At 33.9% G+C, this 19,721-nt stretch overlaps 1 protein-coding gene across 8 annotated transcripts in view; it reads left to right on the top strand.

Annotated features, from left to right (window-relative positions):
* The window catches only part of NBEA (neurobeachin), a 557,443-nt gene that overhangs the window by 140,653 nt on the left and 397,069 nt on the right, over positions 1–19,721 (top strand). For all 8 annotated transcript variants that reach the window (XM_025049493.1, XM_025049492.1, XM_025049491.1 and 5 more), the window contains 2 exons: positions 3,637–3,805; positions 5,374–5,469. In XM_025049493.1, coding sequence (XP_024905261.1) covers positions 3,637–3,805; positions 5,374–5,469 — 265 coding nt within the window. The remainder of the gene's footprint in view (positions 1–3,636; positions 3,806–5,373; positions 5,470–19,721) is intronic.

Here is a 19,721-nt window from a genome sequence, read left to right as displayed (position 1 = left end):
ATCTTTATTAAAAAAAAAAAAGACTGGAAAAAACATAGCAAAATACCACCAATGATTCTCTCTAGATAAACAGTTTTTATTTTGTGCTTCAATCTTTTGTACTTTTTTATATTTTCAAATTTTCTTTAAGAAAGCCATATTGCTTTTGTGATTAATAAATGAAAAAGGAATTTTTTAAAATAGGAGATAAAACACCTGATAGTATAAAAACCATGATGTAAGAATCTCACCATAATCTGATCTGTAATCTAGACTTGGAAAAAAAATCACATACTAACAATTTAACCATTTAGAAATAGGAATTATTCATCCTTAAAAAATGTGTTGTGGAAAGAATTTTTCTAATAAAGAATGATTAAAACATGGAACATATTTTTATCTCCAAGAGTCAGACATGATATATAAGAGGTTTATGTTAATTGTGACAGTGTTTAAATTGTTAGTAAATTCTACATTAGGTTATTATGGTGGATTATAATTTTTCTAAGATTTATAGATGTTTTGTAAATATATTGGAGAACCAAGCAGTGATGCTAACCTTTTGTCCTGTGGGGAATTAAGTGATCCCAGGTGTATCTTACAAATGTCATCAAGACAACATAACTTGTGTTCATTGAGTTATAGTGTGTATCAGACACTTAATGTATATTACCCTTAGCTTCCAGTTAAAGGTTAAAAGGTAGTTAAGACTCAGAAACATTAAGATCACACCCCTAGTATAAGGGAGAGTCAGAATCCCAAGGTAGATCTTTCGAAAGCATTCTTTTTCTATCACCAAATTTCATAGATTGTAAGAAACACTTTTTTCAAAACATTTTTTTCATCAGTTTTCAATAATCTGTGAAATTTGAAAAGGCTTTACAAATGACATGTTTTATAGAGTTAATTGTAGATGTTATGCTAAGAATTGTACTTGACTTTTGAAATTTTCATGAATCAATAGTCATTTTTAGTTTCCTTGATTTCAAAAACAAATGGGTTAAAATTAGGTTCTTAAGGAAAAGTGTATGTACATTATATATAATATGTAATATATCTGTATATATGTGTGGAGGTATATTAATAGAATATAACCTTGGAATGTAAAGTTGTTTCTTTTTTTCTCTATAGTCTTTGTCAGCTGTTTTACCTTTTAAGTCTATAATTTTCTTGGTATGAGCACACACACATACACAGACACACATACAAGCTCATATACCATATTCTTAAATTTAGAGATTGAGGATTTTAATGGTTTTCAATGATTTTTGAGTTTTGCTGACACCGTAAGAAAGTATATACTAGCTGTAGTGGCAGGAGGAAAATTTGATAAAACATCAAAGAATGAATTCTTTTCTTGCTCTCATTTGTTTTCTGTGATGAAGACATTGCTGATTTAAATGCATCTGAACTGTAATTTCCGGTAGAAGATTTGTGGTAAAATTTGCTATGTGGTTAAAAAAAAAAACGGCTTTAAAAAACAAAAACTCTAACTTTGTTTTCAGTGTTCCCCAGTAAGCCAGAATTTGAAAGTAAATTCATTATGCTTCTCTCTTTCTCGAGAGCCTGACCTAGGATTATCCTAGGTCACCTGTATCCAAAATTATAGAAACAGAAGTAATTTTAATTCTTAGAAACTGAATTGGAAAGTTTTTCAACATCCTGGTTGAAGCATTAAAATTTTTAAAGCATTTTGAAATAAATTAATTATGTTACTGTTTCAAGATTGAATAGTGGAAAGTCCCATTTCTTAAGCAGATGGGAGAAACATAATAAAGTTCTTGTTTTCATAACAATAAAATACCTAGGCAAGGCAATTAATTTGTGTAAAATTTAGTTGTTCTCCAGATGTTTAGCTTCTGTATATTGTTCATTTTCGTTTTCAAAGACAATACTGGGAACAAGCATCACAATTAGTTTACATATTTGGATTTGAAGAGAAAAGGCAGCTGTTTTCATGCCATTTGTAAGGGAGATTTTAACTTGGCTAGGACAATTCACAGTGTCTATTATATGCAGCTCTGCAACTTCGTAGCTGGCATTCACTCATTCTACACATACTTGTTGAATGCCTTCTGATTGCCTGGTACGAAGTTTCCACTGGTGGAAATAAAAGTGCAGTGGGATATTGTGGGCTGTTGCAGCTTGAGCTGTGTTTGAATTCGTCGGTCAGTATCTTTTGTTAGTCTGATTTTCCTCATTTCTTTATAATAACTGTTTAAGTATTTGATTTTGTCCCTTCTCTATATATTTATTCCATCGGCATTGTAAAAAGGAGTATGCATTTCAAACACTTCATAAGAAACTATCTTTAGAAAAGCTATCACCCACAGAGTATGAAATACTAAATTCATATTTCATAATATTTAATTTATTTTATTTTCTCCATTAGCTGTACTAATTGTTTCATAGTATTAAGTCATCAGTAAATATTTGTTTGCTTTCTTTTCTGACAAATGCACATAAATTCTGAACTTTCTTCACATTGTGTTTAAATGAAATAATAAATATAAAGTGCACCATTAATGGAGTTACTAGACTTTAATGCATGTTTGTTTTCTTTATTTCTCTGATACTAAATTTTACCTGTTATTTGTAGGGCACAGTAATTACTTGCAGTTTTTGTTTGAAGTATCACTTTTACTTAGCTTAGAAAATGCTTTTATAATCATTTCCACTTGATTCCTAGATAGGGTCTAATTTGGAAGTGGTACTAGAGCTCATATAAATTTGCCTTCTTAACAGTTTTTCCCTGTAAGATGGTTATCTAGGCTTTTTGGATAGAGCTGTCATGTAATATGTAGCACATTGTATTTTTTGCAAAGCATATTTATTATAAAGTTATCTTCTCTGGTAGACTGCAAGCTACTTGTTAAAAACTGATATCTCTAGCCTAAGGAGGAGGATCTCTTTTAGACCTTTTACCATTTTGCTTTTTTCCTCTGGAAAAACTCCATTTGTCCTTGAGCTTTTGAAATTAGGAGGCTCAAATATTGGCAGTTTTAGTGGCTATTTTCCCAGTGCAGAATATCGAGACTTGCACTTCTTAATCTGTTGTGCAGACAGAGATTGCATTAGCTTTTTCTTAAGTTACCAGATCATCCTTCTAGCTCATATTAGGCTTGTATAAAATTTATGCTTTCTGCTCTTCCATTGTTTATATCTTTCCTATTTTGTACTCATATAGAGTCCTACTCAGGTAATAATATGGTAGAATTGTATATGTATTCCAATTGTAATTTTATTCTATTCATTTTTTAGTTATAACACTTAAAACTCCTATGTTTTTTTAATTGACACATTAAATTATTCTCTTCAGCCTGTGCCATCTGCATATGTTCTGTTATGGAAGTAATGGACAGTAATGGTGAAGGGGACAAAGAATAAAATTTTGTGGCACGTTCATCAAAATTTCAACATTCTTGTTTTTTGAAATTGCATTTCAACTTAAAACTCAGATGATATATTCCTGGAGTTTTGTATTTATACTTAAATGATACGTATTGAATTACAATATGTATATTTAGCAAGTTTTAGTAAAAGTTAAATGTCAGATTTTGCCTCTGTAAAGAAAATGACGTAGGAGTAGTTGCTTGTGCTCTGCGAACTTTCACTGAAAGTTCTTTAAGTGTCAGAACTGCCTTTTGTTTTCCACAGGATGACAGCAAGCAGGCGCAGTTCTTAGCCCTAGCTGTAGTTTACTTCATTTCGGTTCTGATGGTTTCCAAGTATCGTGACATCTTAGAACCCCAGCGAGAGACTGCGAGAACTGGGAGCCAACCGGGGAGAAACATTAGACAAGAAATAAATTCACCGACAAGTACAGGTACTTAATACTTCGCAAATTATTTGAATTTCCATCATCATTTCCCTCCTTTTTATTTCACTTTTACAGTCCGATTTAAACTAGTCATGTTCATAATCACCTCAAATATTTACAAGTATGTGATATATACATGCCAGTTTAATATTCTTTAATTCCTCAGAAATATATGAATGGTATTTCCATAATAATTGTCGTATTCTCATTTTATCAGTGCAGATTTGTTTTTAATGTTTTTTATCTAGTAATAAAAGTCATCTGTACTATAATATGTAAACAACTCATTTTATATATAATGCTTTTTAACCTTTAAAAACATGAAATTGGGAGGTCCTTATAGAGTAGGTCAAGACTAAGTATAAGTCAAAATGTAAATCTTTATAGCTAGGTTCAAAGACAGCATCCCTTTTTTTCTTTCTTTTTTTTTTTCCTTCCCTTCCCATCCCCTTCCTTTTCTTTTCTTCTACTTCCTTTCTTCTGCTGTGTAGTTATTTCAGTATCTAATTATCAATGTCTATATTCAACATATTCTGTATTTAAAATATTCTATATTAAATACTCAATATCAATATTCTATCAGAGATTCATAATATGCAAACATATATTCTAAACTTTATACCAGAGTTGCTTCAACTAAAATCAAAGACTTATAGACAACAATGAACCATGTTGGGCCACGTTATCTTTCTTATCTACAGAAGATGCTCGTGTTGTAGGAGTTCTTGCATTATCAGCTTTGCCTACCCTGCTTGAAAATGATACACACATTTTCTGGCAACTAGTATTGTAATATCACGGGATGCCTTCTGTCAGTTGCATTTCCTGCCACGTATTTATATCAAGGTTGTGTCTCTGTTTTTTTGCAGCATAACCTTGATAACCCAGTGATTATTTCATGTACCATTGGATTAATTTATATTTGAAATTGCCTTTCCTAAATAAATACATATGGTCTATAAATAAAATTGATATTTTTAAAAGTGAGTAGAAATTAGTGGTCAAATCTCTGCATTTTGTTTTCCATAAGCATATTGTATGTCATTTAGCTTTTTGCTGTTGTGGAAATATGGATTATGTTTTAGCTATAATACTTTGCTGTTGCATGCTCTATTTACTGTGAACACATAAACATGATAATTCATTGTAATATACTTTTAACTTTATTCTTCAGAGTAAACATCCTACCATTCCGGTTTATGTCTTTTGACCATTTAAAACATGACACTAAAATTCTATTATCTTAATCAACTCTTTTTTCTTCATTTTAATGCACTCATATCAGTTATATATGTATAAAATGAGCAATATTTTACTGAATTGCCAGTTCACTAAAGCCAGTTCTGACTTTCTTGTGTGTTTGTATGACTCTGTGTATGTTGCTAAAATTACTTAACAAGTATATTATTTCCTTTCTCTTAATGCATAACCACTTTCTTTCCCCAAGAGATGCAGTCTTTATTGCTAGTACTGTTTGCATGTTGCAGTGATTAGAATTGTCATGTACCTTCAGTGGACCGTGTTTCAGATTGTTTCATGCTTGCTCAAATTTGATCCCATGATTTTCTCCACAGTTGTGGTCATACCATCTATCCCTCATCCAAGTTTGAACCATGGATTCCTTGCCAAGTTAATTCCTGAGCAGAGCTTTGCCCACTCATTTTACAAAGGTAATATCGACCTCATCTCCTGACCTGTTTGGGTATTCTTATTTCATCATGTTATACAATAAATATCCATAATCCCATTGTTCATAAACAAGTATACACCTCAGGTTTCATGGAGATATGATATGTTGTATTTATACCTGGCTAATGAGAACAAAATGTAGCTTTTATATTTGTATTCCATCACATTTCTTTATATATCATCTGCAAGTTAAGTATACCTACTCTGTGGTGACATGCACTGGAGATAGCCGAAGAGTTACCCCTTCATAGTGGGAATGAATTAGCCCAAAATGAAGGAGACTCCAGACGCATAAGAAAAACTATTAAAAACAAGCCTTGAAAGCATCAAACCGATCTATAAGTTATTTAACTTACTATCAGAACAATATTCTACCTCTCTTTGAAGGAATGCAAAACTTTCTCTACCAAACAACCTAAAATTCAAAATTAGGCATCCAGTAAAAATTTATTAAACATGAAAAGAAGCAGGAAAGTGTGATGCGTAAGCAGGAGATAAAAATTAATCAATAGAAACCGATTCAGAAAGGACAGACGTGGCAGATGTATCGGATAAGGACATTCAGACAGCTGTTATAAATATGTACAAGATGTTTTTCAATCTGAAAGAAAAAGGGAACATAATGAAAAATGGAAGATTTTTTTTAAAGAACCAATTGGAAGTTTTAGAGATGAAAAGTTAAATAGCTGAAGTGATGTCTCCTGGACAGTTCACAGGAGAGTAGTGTCTGCCGAACACAGGATTGTGTGGGTCACACCCTGCACCCTCACTGCCCCCTCCCCAAGATGTCCCATGCGCATGCCCCGAAGAATTCCCGGGACACTGAATGTGATGCATTTTACTCCTGTGGTTAGGTTGTGTCCTGCAGGGCAATTGCTTTTAAGAAAAGGTGGTTATGCAGATAGTCCCGACCCAAACACAGGAGCCCTGTATAGGCAGAGAGTTTTCTCTGGCTGCTTGCAGAACAAAGTCAGAGAAACTGAAAGTGTGAGAGGGATTTGACTTTGCCAAGATGGAGATGACCACAGGTTAAAGACCTAACATCACTCTCTAAGACCTGAGAGCACTTGCCTGGCTGACAGTCAGTGAGAAAGCTGGAACTCAGGGGCTTCAGCCTATAACAGCAAAGAACAGAGTTCGGCCAGTAACTGGAGTGAGTTTGGGGAGGACCCTGAGCTCCAGATGACACCATAGTTCAGAGTGCCCAATACACTGATATGGAAGATCAATTATAGAACAAACAAAGCAGCAAAGTATTTTTTTCATTACAACTTGATAAATACTCAGATATATTCTTTACAAATGTACGACCTTTGAACATCATGATAAAATGAAGGAAAAATTTCTTTTCAGCTTTATTCTTTACAAACATATCTAGCTCCAAAGTGTGTAAACTGAGGATAAGATTAAATTAGATTAAATGCCCTTGGAGTTGGTGTTGTGTAGGCGCAAGTCCCAAAGGCTTAGCCGCAGTGACTGCGGGGTATCTGGGGCAGTCGTCCAGGTCACGAGCCCACGTCCGACCATCAGTGGAATGGCTTTCTTCATCAAGGGAGCTTTGTCAGGAAGACGGTTTTAGCTGAAGTACATGGTGGTCTTAGTGGTATGATAAAATGTTAAATTACTTTAAGGCTCTTGTGGTAAATTTACCATTATTCTCTTCATTATGTAGAAATGGGGGTGCGATGGTTATTTAGAGGAAAATTCTGTTGATAATTAGAAATGCAAAGTCAACTCTTAGTGTTTTCACCGGATAAGAAACAGAGTCCACTCTTTAAAGACTTATGGAACTGGCTTCTTTGTCAGACATGTAAAGTATTTTTAAAGAATGCAGCGCTCCCAGACACAGAAGGATTGTGATTTTTTTTTTTTATTGACAGAAAATATCAAATTACAAAAATAAAAGAAACTTGAAAGTACACAGTTCTCGACACATTTCATTATATAATAATAATTACTTGATAATAATGATCAGTTGTTGATCTTGCATGTTGATCTTGAAGAATGAACTGGATTTTGTTCATTCCTTTCTTTCAGCTCCCTGAGCCTTTTAAAAATTTCTGAAGTAGCGCTCTGACCCCTCTCTTCTTTAAAGTCTTTGACAGTCCCTCAGTTCAAGGTCTTACCCCTTCCTAGCGTATTACCATAATTTCTTCATTGGGCTTCTTGTCTCTCTAGTCATTTAATTTATTACTGATGAAAAAATTTTAAATAACATTAATATATAATATAAAAATTGATGTAATGAAAAATTTACATTTAATATAATACATTCATGCAGTAAATGTTTTATAACATATATAATAACAAGTGTATGTTTTATAACAAATATAATAATTTTTCTTTTTAAAAATTTGTAAAGGCTTCCTGTAATTTTGGCGACAAAGTTAAAATGTCTAAACTTACAGTGAGAAGACTACTAGAGTTCTTATTTACTTAGAATACTACAGATGCTTCCAAAGTGCTTTTCTCACCTCTTACTGATATTTATTCTGTTTTTTTTTTTTTTTTGCAGTTTCACCTAAATTTGTCTTAAAATTTAAATGTGATTGTGCCCCATTTGGACTTAAATTTTTCTGGTAGCATTTAGAGTAAACTATCACATGGGTCTCTGATAATCTGACTGCTGACTGCTTTTCCAACTTTATCTTGTATTATTTTTCCATTTGCTCACTATGCTACAAACTACCTTTTAGTTCTTTAATCATTCTAAGCAATTTCCCGTATCATGATGTTTGTATTTTGTTTCTGGTTTTGGCTCTCTCTTTTCCCTGTTTTTTGTATGATTAGTGCTTACTTTTCAGGTGTCTGCTTAAAGGTCACCTCCTCACAGAGGGCTCCCAACCCCTGCGGCTGAGCAGCTCCCTCCTCCACCCGGCTCTCTCTCACAGCATTCTCTTTATTTCTCTTCTTGCACTAACGCAATTTATTTGTTTGTTTATTAGAATGTATACTTTGAGAAGGTAGTTCCTGCCGCCTTGCATGGCACTTAAGAGTAAATACGGTAAATATTTGTAACTAAATAAATAGGCCAGTGAGAAAGTCGAACAATTTTTTAAAAAGCTGAGCGTTGATGTTAGCTATAAATGCATTTCATTATAAACATGTGAAAACTGGAACTAGGAAAAACTTTTATTGATAACTTGTTCTGAAAGCTGTAGGAGTTTTATGTTAATTATTTCACTTTCGATTTAAGAAGAAGAAAGTGGCTATGTAGGTGCACTTACAAATAAATGTTATATTTTTCTCTAACAATTTATAATCAGGGGAAAAAATTAACACAGAAAATAAAATAATTAAGAGAATGCAATACTGGTACAAGAATAGAATATGGCATAAGCAGTCTATAAATAGGCTGGAATATGCACAAGCATTTTATATCTTATAACTTATTTAATCAAATGGAAGAAGAAATATAATTTGGCAAATGATATGGAGATTATCAAATGGAGTAACCATTTGAAAAGAATTAATTTACATCCTCTCATTATACCAAATCATTTCATATGTATTAAATTTAAAGATAAAAATGAAACAACATAAATCAAGAAAATTAAAATTAATATTAATTAGTATAAAGAGAGATGTTTAAATCATAACATCAAAGGCTGAAATTATAAAGTAAAATATATGACTAAAGTTTTATATAGCTGCATATCTGAATATATTTACAACATTAAAAAGAAATAGAAACAAAAAATACATATTTAGTAAAAGTTAATAGACTTAATGAACAAAAAGCTCTTACAGATCTATTAAAATAATATATCACAATAATGGAGAAAGATAGAAAACACCAAACACTAACAAAAGGCAAATTGTAATGTTACAAATAAGGAAAATATATTTAAAAGTAATAATCAAATAAATTTATATTCAAACAAAAATGTACCATAATTTGAAAATTGGGAAAATTTTTAAAAAGTGAGAGTTTAAATCTGTATACTTTACATAGCATAAAAATATCCATAATCCTGGACTAGTAATTCTACTTTGAGAATTGTACTTAAGGAAACAATGATATGCCAATAATTTACATACAAATATTTTTACTGCTTAGTTTTTTATTGCATACTTGAAAATATTAAATGAATATTAAATAGTTGCTACATTCATATAATGTAACATTTAGATTTTTAATATTGCAAATTTGTTATTTTATTTTGCTTTTGGAATCCTTTTTACTGGGTCCTTTGTAATCTATAATGCGAATGCAGTATAATCTATTTTACAATATTGTTAATATAAAATTTATAGAATTAATATTGGATAGTGATGTTGAATATGTTATATATTTCAGTTATTTACAGGTAAAAATCATTCCCAGTTATTCCTAGCAAATATTTTTAAGAACTTTAACTCTTAAATATCCACTTTTAGTATTATTAAGGGTACCAACCAAAACCTCCCTCCCTCCATCCCCCCCTGTGTCCTTGCGTCCTTGCTTCCTATTATATCCTTCGTATTACATCACTATATATAATAGTGAGCAAAAAGTCCTTTCCTTATGAAACTAACATTTTAGCAAGGGTGATACTCTTTTAGAAACCACACACTTAAATTTATAACTAGAAGTTATGTCACATTCTAAGAAATAAAATTACAGATTATTATGAGAACGTACAAAAGAAGAAACCTAATTTAATTTGGGATCAAGAAAGGCATCACAGAAGTGATTTAAGCTGGGAACCAAAGGATGGATTTAGTTAGTTTGAGAAAAAGAATGGTGACAGTAGAGGCACATTTCTGAAAAGTTAGCCACATGTCCCGAGAATACCCTTGGCATATTTTGGGAACATTTGTGGGTGAACAGAGGAACCAAGGGGAAGTGAAGCAAGCATTCCATGAGTTAGATAGGTAGGCAGGAACCAGTCACATAGGGCCTGTAAACTGTATTAAGGATCAGATTTTTAAATTAAGCAGAGGAGTATTATATTAGTGTTTTATTGCTGCCATATCAAATTACTACAGAGTTATTGGCCTAAAACAACATAAATTTAATATCTTACAGCTCTGTAGATCAGAAGTCTTAACATGGATTTTGCTGGGCTAAAATTAAGGCATCGTCAAGGTTACATTCCTTTCTAGAGGCTCTCAAGGAGAATCTATTGCCCTTGCCTTTTCTGCTTTAAAGGCCACCCATATTCTTGAGCTTGTGGCCTTCTTCCTCCTTCCTCCATCTTTAAAACAAGGAACAGTGCATCTCTTAGACTATTCTTTTGTAGTCACATCTTTCTCTGAATAGAGTTAGGAAAGGAATTCTGCTTCTAAGGATTCATGAGGTAAGATTGAGCCCACCTGGATAATTCAGTATAGTCTTCCCCCTATCAGAGCCCTTACATTTATGTCCTTTTGGCCCTGTAAAGCGGCATTCACAGGTTTTGGGAATTAGGATATAGACTTTTTGGAGGGGGGCATTATTCTGCCTACTACAAGTATCATAATCTGGTTTATAATCTGGATACAGTGAGGGAGTAGATTGGAGGGGACTTCTAGGGAAACTGGATAAACCAATTGAAGGCTGTTGCTGTCTAGGTAGAGATGCTGTTGCTTAGGACTAAGGTGTGTTGGCAGTGGAGATCAAAGAGAAAGGTAAATTAGGGACATATTTTGAAGATAAAATTGACAGGATGTGGTAAAGATTAGATATAGAGCATGGGGTATGCAAAGTTTTCAAGGATGGCACCTGGCTGTCTGGTGTGAAACACTGAAATGATGAAATGGCCATTTATCAAAGTAAACAAGAGTGGAGGAAGACAATAGCCAAGACTTCCATTTTAGATGTGTTACTTTTGTTTCTTTTACCTTTTGACTCCCTTCATGCATTTCTCCCACTTCCTACCACCCCGCCTTTGACAACCTGCAGTCTGTTCTCTGTATCCATAAGCTTGTGTGTGTTTGTTTATTTGTTTTGTTTTCAGATTCCACATGTAAGAAAGATCTTACAGTATTTATCTTTCTCTGTCTGACTTATCTCACTTAGCATAATGCCCTTGAGGTCAGTCCAGGTTGTTGCAAATGGCAAGAGTTCATTCTTTTTTATGGCTAAGTGATATTCCATTGTGTGTGTGTATGTAGATATAGATATATAGAGAGATCTTTCTTTCTATCTATCTATATCTGTAAATAGATATATCTCTATCATCATTTCTTTATCCATTTATTTGCTGATAGACACTTAGGTTGTTTCCATATTTCGGCTACTGTAAATAATGCTTCGGTGAATAAAGGGTGCAGATTTTTTTTATTAGTGTTTTTGTTTTCTTCAGATACAAACCCAGAAGTAGCATTTCTGGATCATGTTGTAGTTCTGGCACCAATTCACATTTGCACCAGCAGTGCACAGGCTCCCTTTTCCCTTCGTCCTCACCAACACTTACTTTTTGTCTTTCTGATGATGGTCATTCTAGCAGATGGGAGGCGATATCTTATTGTGGTTTCGTTTCCATTTTCCTGATTATTAATGATGTTGAACAGCTTTTCATGTACTTGTTGGACATCTGTATGTCTTCTTTGGAAAAATGTCTGTTCAGATCTGGCCATTTTGTAATCAGATTGTTTGCGTTTTTTATTTTGAGTTGTATGAGTTCTTATATATTTTAGATATTAGCCCCTCATCAAATATATGATTTGCAGATATTTTCTCCCATTTAGTAGAATGCCTTTTCATTTTGTTGAAGATTTCTTTAGCTGTGTATTTTTTTTAATGTTTGATATAATCTCACCGGTTTATTTTTGCTTCTGTTGCTTTTACTTTTAGTGTCAGATTTAAAAAAATTATTGCCAAGACTTATGCCAAGGAGTTTAACACCTGTGGTTTTTTTCTAGGATTTTTAATGTTTCAAGTCTTATGTTCAAATTTTTATTTTAAGTTACTTTTTGTGTATGATATAAGAGAGTGGACAAGTTTCATTCTTTTGCATGTGGCTGTCCAGTTTTCCAAACACAATTTATTGAAGACACTGTCTTTTCCTCAATGCATGTTTTTGGTTCCTTTGTCGTAAACTAATTGATCATACATGTGTGCGTTTAATTCTGAGGTCCTTATTCTGTTCCATTGATCTGTATATCTGTTTTTATGGCAATACTATCCTGCTTTAATTACTGAAGCTTTGTAATACAGTTTGAAATCAGAGAATATGATACCTCCAGCTTTGTTCTTCTAGGGTCTTTTGTGGTTTTATACAAAGTTTCAGATTATTCATTTTATTTCTGTCAAAAACGCCATTGGAATTTTTGTAGGGATCGCATTGATTCTATACATTGCTTTGAGTAGTATGGACACTTTAACAATATTGATTCTGATCCATGAGCATGGAATAGTTTTTTATTTATTTATGTGTTCTTCAGTTTTTTTCATTAATATCTTACAGTTTTCATCGGCTTATACTTTCACCTCCTTGATTAAATGTACTTCTAGGTATTTATTTTCTTTAATATTGAAAATAGGATTGTTTTTTAAATTTCTTTTCTAATAGTTCATTATCAGTATATAGAAACACAGCAGATGTTTGCATGTTGATTTTGTATCCTGCAACTTTACTGAATTTGTTTATTCTAAAAGATTTTTGATGGGAATCTTTAGGGTTTTTATATCTTACATGTATATATTATTTATATCATAATGTAAATAATATTACTTATAGTAGTGTCATCTTCAAATGGTAACAGTTTTATTGCTTCCTTTTCAATTTGGCTGCCTTTTATTTCTTTTTCTCGCCTGATTACTCTGGCTAGAACATCCTATAGTATGTCGAATGATGGTGGTAAGAGTGGGCTTGTTGGTCTTGTTCCTGATTTAAGATGTTAGGCATGTTAGGCATGGGCATGTCATCTATGGCCTTTATTATGTTGAGGTATATTTCCTCTATTCTCTCTTTGTTGAGAGTTTTTATCAGAAATAGATATTGAGTTTCGTCAGTTGCTTTTTCTGCATCTATTCAGATGATCATATGATTTTTATTCTTCATTTTGTTAATGTGGTTTATCAGATTGAACCATCCTTTCATCCCTGGAATAAATCCCACTTGACCATGGTATATGATCTTTTTCATGTATTGTTGAATTCAATTTGCTAATATTAGATTTATGCATCTACATTTAATAGGGATATTGACCCGTAATTTTCGTTTCTTGTGGCATCCTTATCTGGTTTTGTTTTAGCCTAATGCTGGCCTCATAAAATGGTTTTGGAAGAGGTCCCTCCTTTTACATTCTTTGGAAGAGTTTGAGAAGAATTGGTACTAATTCTTTTTTAAATGTTTGATAGAATTCACCAGTAAAGTTATCTAGCCCCGGACTTTTGTTTGTCGGGAGGTTTTTGATTACTTATTCAATCTTATTACTAGGAAACAGTCTGTTCATATTTTTTATTTCATCCTGATTCAGTCTTGGTAGAGTGTATATTTTTAGAAATTATCCATTTCTTCTAGATTATTTAATTTATTGGCTGAAAATTGTTTATAGTAGTCTCTTATGATCCTATCAGTTTTAACATCTCCCTTATTTATGATTTTATTTGTGTTCTCTCTCCTTTTTTCTTGGTGAGTCTAGCTAAAGTTTGTCAGTTTTATCTTTTCAAACAGCTCTTAGTTTTATTACTCTTTTTTCTACTGTCATTTTAGTCTATTTCTTTTATTTTTGCTGTTATCTTTATTATTGCCTTTCTTCCAACTTTGGGCTTCGTTCTTATTTTCTTTTTGTTTCTTGAGGTGTTAAGTTAGGTTGTTTATCTGAGATTTTTTTCTTAATGTAGGCCTTTATTGCTATGAACTTACCTCTTAGAACTGCTTTCGCTGCATACTCAAATTTGGGCATGTTAAATTTTTATTTTTGTTTTTCTCAAGGTTTTTTTAAAATTTCTTTTGATTCCGTCTTTGATCTATTGTTCAGTAGCATGGTGTTTAATCTCCACAGTTTTGTGAATTTTCCAGTTTTCTTAATGTAATTAATTTCTCTTTTTATATAAACCACTGTGGTCAGAAATGTTTTCAAGCCTCTTAAATTTACTTTTTTTTTTTTTCTCTCTAACACATGATCTATTCTGGGAAAAGTTCCATGTACACTTGAGAATAATGTGTATTTTATTGCATTTGGATGGGATGTCATGTATATATCTATTAAGTCTGTATGGGATGATGTGTCATTTAATGCCATGTTTTCTTACTGATTTTCTGTCTGGACGATCTATCCACCGATACAATTGGAGTATTAAAATCCCCTACTATTAATGGATTGCTGTCTCTGTCTCTATTTAGGTTTGTTACTATTTGCCTAACATATTAGGTTCTTTTATTTGGGTGCATATATATTTACAAATGTTATATCCTCTTATGGATCGACCCCACTATCATTATGTAATGCCCTTCTTTTATTGTAGTCTTTGTTTTAATGTCTATTTGTATCATGCAGTTATAGTTATTCTCTAGCTTTCTTTTAGTTTCCATTTGCATGTATTAAATTTTTCCATCCCTTCACTTTAAGTCTGTGTCTGTTCTTTCATCTAATGTGTGTCTCTTGTAGACAGCATATATGTAGGTTTTGTTTTATTACCCATTCATCCATTCTATATCTTTTAATTGGAGAAATTTGTCCATTCTATCTGGTGCCCTGATTTTTGAGGCTTCCATGCAAGAGATGCCGCTACATCTCCTGGCTCTGGTGGCCAGTGAGGCTTACACTTGTCAGTCCTACAGGACTTTAAACAATGGAGAAAGAGTTCTTAAGCAGTTACCACTGCCAAGACACAGTAAAAGCAACAGATCCAGGAACTCTGTATTTCTGTGAAGGAGGCCTATTAGCTAATCATCATGGCTGCACCCTGAGGGGCAGACTTCTAATTAAACATGCATTCAGGAGCTAACTAATTTTTTCCAGAGAACTCCTAGGGTGGCACTAACTTCTGGCTCTCCCTCTGCCATTCTCCAGAGTGCCAGTGTCTCCTGGAGGGAAGCTTTACACATATCTGGCACCCTGGTTTTAACATCTGCTTCCACTTTAATTTTGTCTGCTGCCTTGGGGATGCCCCTTGATTGCCTGGCTCTGATAGCCAGGGAGGCTTACATTTCTAGGTCCTACAGGACTGTGGCAATCAGCGAGGCAGTTCTTGGCAGGCTACCACTCCCCAGGGCACTGTATAGACAGCAGACTGAGGCACACCTCACAGAGCTTCTGTGAAGGAGGACTAGTTGTCTTTGTGCTTTGGCCTGGATTTTGCACACGTCCAGTGGTCTGCAGACCTGCTCTCCAGGAACATAGGCTATGGATTCCTTCTTGGCACTATCCCTCTGCCTTTCTTCGGCTCACCAGTATCTCCCAGAAATAAGCTTATACACCTCATATAAGGAGCCCCGATTTTTGTGACTTTTGGGGGCACCACCAGATTGTCTGGATCTAGTGGCCAGCATGGCTTACACTTGTAGTCTCACACTTTTAAAAGCTGCCGCCTCAGCTTCTGGCTTCTAATAGCCTGATGCTAAAAATCCTTCTAGAATCCAGAAGTTGTGGAACTAGAACTCTGGTCTATTTGATTTTAGTCCCATGCTCTTTACATTACGATATATTGCCTTCAGGAAGGAAGGAGAAAATACCCCAAATAGCTTAAGGGCTATAATTGTAAGTGGAGGTGGGGCTGACAAATTTTGTCACATCCTCAACTACTGGGAGCCATTAAAAATAAAACAAACTGCTTAGACAAGCACAAAGGTTTGAGAGATGACAGAGAGCTGGGGCAGGGTTGAAGGACAATGTGTGTCTCCTACATGAGGCCACTTCTTCAAGACTGGGAGAGGTAGTTGTTTTATCTGTTGTACAGAAACCAACACAGAGAATCAAGCAAAATGAAGAAAGGGAGGAATATATTCCAAATGAAAGAACAAGATAAAACAGTCAAAAACAAAACTTAAGGAATTGGAGATAAGTGATTTACCTGATAAAGAGTTCAAAGTAATGCTCATAAAAATGCTTATCAAATTGGGGAGAAGAATGGATGAACACAGTGAGAACTTCAACAAAGAAAATAAAAATATAAGAAACTACCCAATAGAAGTCATAGAGTTGAAGAATACAATAATTGACTTGAAGGATACAGTAGAGGAGTTCAATATCAGTATATGAAGCAGAAGAAAGGATCAGTTAACTTGAAGATAAGGCAGTGGAACTAACCCAATCAGAGCAGCAAAAAGAAAAATGAATAAACAAAACATGAAGATAGCATTAGGGACTTATGGAACAGCACCAAGCCAAATAACATTTTGCATTATAGGGCTCCCAGAAGAAGAGAAAAAGAAATGGGTAGAACTCTTATTTGAAAAAGCAATGGCCAAAAACTTTACTAACCTGGGGAAGGAAACAGACATCTAAATATGTTAATTGTGAGCTGTCCATGCACATCTTCTAAGTCTTGGGAAAGCTGAATCTACAAGGACAATACAGGTGACAGCCTGACAAGTTTCTTAATCCTCATAGCATATGTAAGATCTACATATTTCAAAAGTAGTTCCTGCAACTCCGACGGTATAACTAATTTGTCCAGGTAATATGGAAAACTTGTAAGTTGTGGAGCCAGAAATGGAACTTTGATCAATTTGATTATATTCCTAAGGTCTTTCCATTATGACATATTTCCTTCAGAAAGGAAGGAGAAATACCCAGAATAGCTTAAGGGCTAGATATCTAAAGGGAGGTGGGGATCAAAGGTTGTTCTTTTAGAGTACGATATATTGGTCTACAGATAAAGGGGGCAAAAGCTAGGGAAGAGAGACATGAATTGAAGTGACTAGAGAGAATGGTTGGGCTCTGTATTTTCTTCTAGGATATGATGATGGTGATGATAACAATAACAGTAAAATCTATAATGGCAGCAGCAAGGTCAAAAACTTATAATGAGATTATTCTATGCTAGGCACAATTCATGAATTTTGTTCTTTAATCATCCCCAAAACTGTATAATGTATGTACAGTTATTATGCTCACTTTACAGATAAAAGAATGAGGCCAAGAAAAGTTAAATGGCTCATGCTACATCACAAAGCATGAATAAGTCTTGATTGAAAGTCAAACAGCCTAATTTCAAAGCCTGAACTCTCAATCATATATAATATGCAATTTGTGGCTTATCTAATTGATGTTTGGTTGTTTTCATTTTTTTGCAGCTCGAGAAGTTTAGACCCATATGTTAACATTTTATTATTAGTGTTAATGATTGCCTCCATTACATTTACAGAAATGCATGACATATTTCAATAGGAAAAGTGTTTTTGTTTCTTTGAGAAGAAAAGAGAAAAAGAATATAAACAAGCTAAGGCAAGAGAAAAGCAAACTATATGAATATTTTTCATTTCTTTTTGATATTTAAAATGTACAAATTGGAACTATACTAAAATTTGGATCTTAAACATCACTTAGAGGAAGGACTTCTGGAAGAGTGGAGTAAGGACCTTCCCACAACTGCCCCTCCATGAAAGCAATGAGAACAGTGACAGAATGGTCAAAATCATTTTTTTAGTTCTCTGGAAAGTGATCAAAGGCTTGCAACAATCCAAAGATTATTAAATCAAGAAAAACTGTAGAATCTTCATGCGAATACCAAACTTTGTGACGACTTAACTTGCCCATTGCCATTCACTTCTCCCCAGCTCTGCAATAGCCTTGAAAACCAGCAGCCAGACAACCGTGGTAGCTGTGAAAACCAGCAGCCTAGCAGCCACTGGAATGAGGCCAACGAGGTTTAGAGTTTTTAGAAAGTCCCATTTTAGAGCATTGTCACTATTTAACATGTCTAGCATCTCCCTCTGGTAAAGCTCCATTCACTGGACTTGTTATTATTCGATCTGATCAGAGCTTTATTAATATTTTTTTTTAGCATTGCAGCCAACTAAGATGACAACAACAGCCTTACCAAAAAGCTTAAGAGGAAGATCTAAGAATGAGATGTCTGTATTCCTGGGCCTATACTCAGGTACAGGAATGATCCGAGAAGGCTCTAATTACTCACCTCTGTCTGACCTTTAGGTTCTGGGCACGCAGGAAATGAAGGGTAAATGAGAGTTGTAAACAGTCTAAGTGTTAAAAGCATGCCCTGATACAAACACAAAACCTCTAGAAATGAGTAAAAGATTTACTGGTTGAAGACAGTAAGGGAAATCTCTGTTCAGTTATTAGCTGACCACTGTGCTTACTGAGCAGAGATTTCGGTGGCTGCAGGTGACCAGGAATATAGATTTTGTAGAGTTAGTTCAGGAGAGTCAGTAAACAGAAACAGTGATCCCCCATGTGAGGGGTGGGATTTCCAGGATTGGCACATGTGTTTTAAATGTCTAGTTTTCAACAAAAACAAAATGTGAACCATGCAAAGAAGCAGGAAAGTATGGCAACACACGTAGAGAATAAAAACCATCAGTAGACACTGCCCCTGAGGAAGCCCCGATGTTGAACTTACTAGACAAACGCTTTAAACCAGCTATTATACATATGCTCAAATAATTAGAGGAAACCTTTTTAAAGAAAAGTGTGAGGGTGATGTCTCACCAAAGAGAATATAAGAAACACAGAAAAGAACCAAATAGAAATTCTGGAGTTGAAAATTTAATAATTAAAATGTAAAGTTCATTAGAGGGTCTCTACAGAAGATTTGAGTTGACAGAAGAAAGAATCAGCATACTTGAAGAAAAGTTCATTGAAGTTATCTTATTCTGAAGTACAGAATGGAAAAAGAATAAAGAAACGTGAGGAGGGCCTGAGAGACCTGTGAGACACCGTCAAGTGAACCAATATACATATTTGGGGATCCCAGAGGAGAGGAGAGAGAAAGGGGCAGAAAGAATATTTGAAGAAATATTGTCCTGAAAACATCCCAAATTTGATGAAACTCATTACTACGCACATGCAAAAACTTCAGTTCACTGTAGGATAATTCCCACAGATTTACAAATCATAGTCAAAACATCCATTGGAAGTGTTGTCTTGGCTCTTAATTATTTCTTCTGAATTATAATTTTGTGTATTTGGGGCATATTTCTTTGGAAATAATATCGAATTCCTGAAGTCGTATTCTTTTTATACATTTGGTGTGGCAAAAAAAGTAAATCATATATAAATAATTGCAAATAATTACTCAGTGCATTGCAGTCTTTTGTTGTGTAAAACGAACTTTAATAATGATTTTCATATCTTTTATGTATGTATTTTTTTCTCCTTTGGAGTTCAGGTTACTTTTTATGTAATTTAATTTGGC

The sequence above is a fragment of the Pteropus alecto genome, unplaced genomic scaffold (assembly GCF_000325575.1).
Source record: "Pteropus alecto unplaced genomic scaffold, ASM32557v1 scaffold16, whole genome shotgun sequence".
In the NCBI taxonomy this organism is placed as follows: Eukaryota; Metazoa; Chordata; class Mammalia; order Chiroptera; family Pteropodidae; genus Pteropus; species Pteropus alecto.
This window is presented reverse-complemented; position numbering and strand designations above follow the sequence as displayed.